Raw genomic sequence first — 6,262 nt, 5'->3', positions numbered from 1 at the left:
ACATGAAAAGCAGCCGTAACATGGCAACACAATTGGTTGAATCTTGAAAGAAAAATAAATTATACAAGCAAACCAGAGATTTTCTTCCAACAGCAACAGTAGGCACAGTTAGAATATTTATAAAGTTTAATTTTCATGAGGGATCTATACGAGTTTATTTTATATGCATAAGCATCTGTAACGTCAATCGTCAAGCGCACGGAAGAGGGCGCTAATGCAACAAGCTTTAATGGTGCTGTTCTAAATCTGGGGGGGCAGAAGAAGATGAGGATGTGCATGCGCAGTTAGCTACTCGTTGTTTAAATGTGGTTTGTTTGAAATGTCGCCTAAAACTAAACTTTGATAAGCTGTAAATTGTATTATGAGATTATGAGAGTTTATATTAATATTTACTAGTGCGTGTAGTAAGAGTTCACAATGGGTGAGTTGGCATATAAGAATGCTATGTAAAGGATGACTATATAGCAATGTACTGTTACAGCTAACTTAGCGTTAGCTCATTCGATGTAGCGTTAACGTTATAACCGAACTTGTAATTATAATGTCATTAAATCGATGTTCTTAGCGTCAGCTAACGCTAACATTTAGGAAGGTTGCTAAGCTAATTAGCGAAATTAAAATATAAAGTCGAGTAAACTGAATGTCAATGGGAGACGTAATAAATTAAAAAATGAATATTTAGCGTTCGTATACAGTATAACATTAAGGCACTTCTACATTAAGGTACTTACGTTTCTACTTTTACTCACGTAAATATATTACTTAATTGTTTTTTATGGCACTACTTTCAATCCCAGACTGCAGTGTTGATGCTGCTAAAGAAGTGGAGGATGAAAGACCCTCATCTCCAGGTAAAATAGAGTCTCCTGTGTTGGACCGTAACCCATCACCACCCCCAGACTCAGGTGATGGACAGAAGGATGAAGCTCTGGACGCAATTGGAGACACAGTTTACAGCAAGCACTGGCTTTTTGGCACCTTGACTCGACTTATCCATGTAAGCAGGCTAATGTGTCAACCTGATCAACCAGTAGCCTTTTTTTGATTTGCAGATTTACAGAATAAAATTAAATTCTTCCAATTGCGGTCCAGCCTATAGAAACTCACTCTTACACAACTAATGTTCATGTTTTGCAGATTGTTACAGAGCATACAGAGGAGGATGCTGAAAGTCAAATGCAGCTCTCTGATGATGATGAGGAAGCTCTATGCAAAGTCTGGGATATGGCAATGGATAAGGTTTGGAAGTCTACTTCACATTCTATGACAAAATATTTATTTCTAGAGTGATTTGGGTTATGTTACAGAAATACGTTATTCTTGAAACTTTGCGTAAACTATGCTATTCCCACTGAACAATTTTGATCAATAAAGATGTTTACAATGCAGTGTTTAACAACATCGCTGTTGTGCATTCTATGGTTCAGTTTCTCTTCTGTAGTTTGGTAAGTGTTAAAACGTATTATTTGGCATCATGAGTGAGTCAAACAATAATGTCTGTTGGCAGTTTATTAGGTAGATCCAGCTAAAACTAATGCAGAACTCCTGCAGTAAATCCTCCTTCATTGAGTGGTAATGTTTACTTTTTGTTGAAACTCTTTTATGGAAGTTGACTTAACTTCATGGTTATTTTGGAGCACTATTCTACATTAGTTGAGAGGTTTTTCCATTTTTTATCATAATCCAGCCTTGATATAAGTGTGATAAGTAGTGAATCCTGTAATGTTTTGCCTATTAACTAAAGACTGTTTAACTGTGTATAGGATGTAGCTGGATTTCTGCAGGAATTCAAGGCTACAGATATTCTTCTTGGAGTGATAGCCAAATCTCATTGTCCACGTCTCACAGTAAATATAACCTTTACCATTATTTGTCAGAAATGTGTAATTAGTTTTATTGCTTTGATGCTTTGTGCTTTGATATACCAGATGATTAGTAATTGCCTTTTGCTGCTCTAGGAAATTTGTGTCGGAATCCTCGGAAACATTGCTTGTTTCCCTGAGACTTGTTTGACTCTCAGCCAAAATGAAGACTTAGGGTGAGTAAAATCCTCTCCATTCGATCATTTTTTTACACCAATATGATTTATTCCTCTCTCTCTCTTTATGTAACTCTCTGTGTGTCCACAGTGATGTGCTGTTGCTTCTTTTAGGAGATACAGATCCCCCGACCCTTCTGGAAACATGCAGGTGACATTTGCATTTTTGTATAAATGTGGGACTGAAGGCCTGAGAGAGAAGTATTAATTTCTTCTGATGATGTTTTCAGATTGCTGCTGACCTGCCTTTCCCAGGAAGATGTCTGTTCTTTGTGGCTTCAGCGAATACGGCTGCAGACATCTGTGTGCTCCAACCTCCGTTTCATCATGTGCAGTTCTACTAACAGTACTTTTTTTTTAATATACTAATACAAATAATGTTTGTATGATGAAATAGTAAAATAATACCTGTGTATTAAAAAATGTATGACATACCAAGATAACTAACATGAACTCCCCTGTCTGTAATCTCTTTATTTTAACTATTGGTCTGCTTTCTAAAATTTTTATCATAGCTAAATACTTAATGTGTTTTACAGCGGACCTGCTTGAGAAAGTTGGAGAGCTGGTTGACAAACTGTTTGACCTTGATGAAGAATTGATGAAGAGTTGGATCGCAGCTCAGCCAAGTAAGGAGGATGATGCCGGGGAAAGCTGTCTGGATGTGGTCTCATGCCTTCTTGAGGCAGCCAAGCAGCTTAGGTGGGATTCTAAAATTGAAATTCAGGAGAATCCTGGTTGTATTTTTGTGCTTATGTTTAATGAACCAGTTTAATCAGTAATTTGCAAATATGAAAAGTAATAATTCCATTTAGGATCTGCAGAAAAATTACAGTCACAGCCCCCCCCCCCCCCCCCATGGGTGATACTAGACTTGATTCAATATCTAAAGTAGTAGACCCACTTTAACCCGCAATAACTTGCAGTAATAGTTTCCGGAATTATTAGTTTCTTACGAAATAATTTTGGTTTACTCTTTAGTTTGAGATTTTTGGTCATTCGCTTATCTACAGCTCTTCACAGCATTTCAATAGGCTTGCGGTCTGGATGATGAAAATGGCACTATGAAAAAAGTTATTCTATTCATCTGAGGTTGTATTTGCCCAATTCCGACACAATCAGCTGATTTTTATTTTTTTAAATTATGTTTGCACTCGAAAACCAGGGTATTAACTTTTTGTTTTAGTTGTATGTGACACTGCCTTAATGATGGATAAACGTTCTGCCTCTTTGCTCAAAGTACTGTACCAATAAAGCAATCGAGAAAAATTGCAAGCCTGAGTTATGCCATTAAATTAATTTAGTTATGACAACATTTTTGAAAATCGGTATTTTTTTTCTTATTATTAGACTGATACATAATGTTAATGATGTCGTTGACACCCAACATGTAACCATTTTACATTTTTTGCACAGATCTGAGAGTCCGAATGGTTTAGAGGTTTACCTTCATGCCTTCCAGCTCCTTACCACCATAGATGAGGGAATTCGTTTTTTTGGTAAGACTAATCATCAAACTGACTTCAGGTGTTGGCATGTTATTATGGAAATAAAAGATGTTAACTGCAGTTTTTGGCTTTAGTATAAATCATAATTCAAAGAAACTCTTTTACAATAAGCCATTGTTTTATTGTTTTTTCTAGCTGACTCTAATGGACCTGGCAAGGCCCTATGGAACTTTATCTTTGACATTTTATGTAAAGACCTCTGCCAACCAAATGATATTCCAGTTGTTCTGCAAGAGGAGAAGAGCATTTTGGTGCATGCATTTTCTGTGCTTCAGGCTCTTTATAGATGCCAGGATCAGTGGTGCAACAAAACGGATACAAGTAAGTTTTACATCATCTGTACTGTTCTTTCTGAGAGAACAATGTAAATAATGAGTGTTTCCTTGACTGGTCAATAAATACAGTCTAATTTTCAGAAACTGACAAACTTGAGTTTAGTTGCCCATTTCACCACAACTGCTACTTTTTTCTTAAAACTGGACTCCAATCTACTGTTGTTTAATATATTATGTTAGGCTGTGTTAAAAGAGATTTACAACTAATGAGCACTTTTATGTTCTTTAGTGCCTTTGTTTTGCCTTATAAAAATATAATGGATTATTAGGAAAGCCTTTATACAGAACCGTCATCTAAATAGCATAAATCTACTCAGACTCTACTACAAAATACTTGCAGTCGGTGTAAATGTTCTGTACTTGGATTAAGAGCAAGCTTTATCGAGCCTTTTGCCTTATTATTTTTACTCTTTTTATGTAGTTGTCTGCTAAATTGGTTTTGTGCAAATATAAACTTTCGTTTCTAGATCTGTCCCTCATTGGGACCATTTTGCGAGTTCTGCAGTACAGCAGTGAATGCAAAGATGATAAAACCCGCAAAGAAGAGACAAAGGATGAACAGCTCCAAATTCCAAAGGATGAACAGCTCCAAATTCTGGCAGAGATCTCAGCTGACTTCCTAGCTGATATTTTTAATCAGATATCTAAGGTAATTCCACCAACAGTCTTCGCTTACTTGGATTGGATATAATGTTTTACAAAAATCATGAAAAATATGAACCATTATATTTCTGTCTTCCATGAAATGATACTTGTTGTTTTGTAGGACACTGTGACTGATTTGTTAAGGAAGGGTTGCTTGACAGAGAAGACCTGTCTCATAGCTGCAGCCTCTTTACATTCCAATTATAAGACTTCAGTAAGTACTTTCTCTTAATAAAAACTAAGATATGCATTGCATTAAATTCATGTACGTAAAGATTAAATAGGACCAAAGCGCTCTTTTTAGCGCCAAAGCGCTTTTTTAATATAAGTATGAAGATTAAGGCTTTGTTGCTTTTTCTTGCACTTACTTTAATAAATAGTCACTTGTGAACTGACTGATAAGCTTTTCTACCTTATCAGGACCCAAAGCAGTTTGCACTGCTTCTCATTCACTCATTTGTAGTCGCAATCACATACCAACAACCAGTGGTGGATGACTGCTCCTAACAATTAAAAATTAATTATTCAATCAATCGAAAATTGTATCCCTTCAGTTTATTCATAATTCAAGTGCATAAGTATTGCATTATTATATTACATTAACATATTTATAGGATACTGGATAATCAATTTAACAGATTTTGAAATTGTTTTAACTTGAATAAACTTGGATTAGAGTTTTTAGAGTAATTACTTATCCACATATTTTCTCATTAAGTGGCCTAATCTGTTGCTGTTTATGCCATTGTTTATGTAAGGATGTATTTTAGAGTTTGTGTCACATTAGAACATGTGATGGACTGCTAATCTAGACCTCCAGCTCCTGTGGAAAATAAATGTTTCCACCCCAACCTTCTTCCCCTTGTGCAGTTGCAGCACCTGCAGTCCTTGTTGTTGGAGGCTGATCCCAAAATGGCAGACATGATGAGGAAACAGTTTCCTGTCTGAGGCGCCCAGCAGATCAGTGTTCAGCACTCATTCAGACTCTCAACACTGCTTTTTATAGTGGCCTCCGTTTCCTCTCCAAAGATCCTGCTTCAGGTCAGATTATTTGCATTTCCACTGGAAAGAATCAGATGTCACATCATCACTAATGGAAGAAAAAGAACTGTAAATATATATGCCAATCTTAATTAAGTCTGTACAATTGAAGTTGTTAAGTTTTTGTATTAAAGAAGAAGTATTAAAGAATTCCTGTTTAATTTGAATGTTTATTTATTTATTTATTTTTTGTCATTCTCAGACTTCAATCACCAGGCTGTAGAGGAGTGTTTACTGACACAAAATTTTAAATCAACTGGCACCAAAAAGCATATATTTTTCTTTATTTAAAATCTTAATAAATACTGTTAAGAATTCAAATGTACATTGTTTTTAATTCTGGCTTCTGTTGTCATCTGCTGGTCGGATGTAGGCATGGGTCTTTTTCAGACGTGCATTCAGAAACTTTAAAAATAGACATATCAATCTTCACAGGAGCCATTTTTAACCGAAGATAGCCAATCGTGTATATTTTAAAACTACTTTCATCACAAGGTATAATTGTTTTCAATTAATCTATTTTGTTTTGTTTTTTTTGACTATGTCCATCTAAGAAACTGCATGGAGTGTGTATTGAGTCACATTTCCAAGCATATGAGTAATGGTACTAATGCTGATGACAACATCAAGTGTTTACCAGAGGGTGACAGTCACTTGGTAAGGACAATAAAATTAGATGAAAGGCTTCAGCCTGA

General features: G+C 35.7%; 1 protein-coding gene across 2 annotated transcripts; it reads left to right on the top strand.

The window, feature by feature from the left end:
* Nucleotides 1-254: 254 nt before the first annotated feature.
* saal1 (serum amyloid A-like 1) lies at nucleotides 255-5,899 on the top strand. 2 transcript variants are annotated; one of them, XR_010914084.1, is made up of 14 exons: nucleotides 255-421; nucleotides 798-997; nucleotides 1,138-1,239; nucleotides 1,764-1,847; nucleotides 1,959-2,038; nucleotides 2,130-2,189; nucleotides 2,269-2,384; nucleotides 2,578-2,740; nucleotides 3,455-3,537; nucleotides 3,682-3,867; nucleotides 4,349-4,530; nucleotides 4,648-4,740; nucleotides 5,397-5,567; nucleotides 5,770-5,899. XR_010914084.1 is itself a non-coding variant. In XM_067500021.1 (13 exons), exons 1-13 carry the CDS (start codon nucleotides 418-420, stop codon nucleotides 5,472-5,474), a joined length of 1,431 nt encoding a protein of 476 aa, XP_067356122.1. In that variant the 5' UTR covers nucleotides 255-417; the 3' UTR covers nucleotides 5,475-5,734. The 2 variants fall into 2 exon arrangements, 1 of the variants encoding a protein (XP_067356122.1); XM_067500021.1 differs by lacking the exon at nucleotides 5,770-5,899 and having other exon boundaries at nucleotides 5,397-5,734.
* Nucleotides 5,900-6,262: the final 363 nt, after the last annotated feature.

Source organism: Channa argus, chromosome 4 (genome assembly GCF_033026475.1).
Source record: "Channa argus isolate prfri chromosome 4, Channa argus male v1.0, whole genome shotgun sequence".
In the NCBI taxonomy this organism is placed as follows: domain Eukaryota; kingdom Metazoa; phylum Chordata; class Actinopteri; order Anabantiformes; family Channidae; genus Channa; species Channa argus.
The sequence above is the reverse complement of the archived record's forward strand: the minus strand, read 5'-3'. Positions and strand labels throughout refer to the sequence as shown.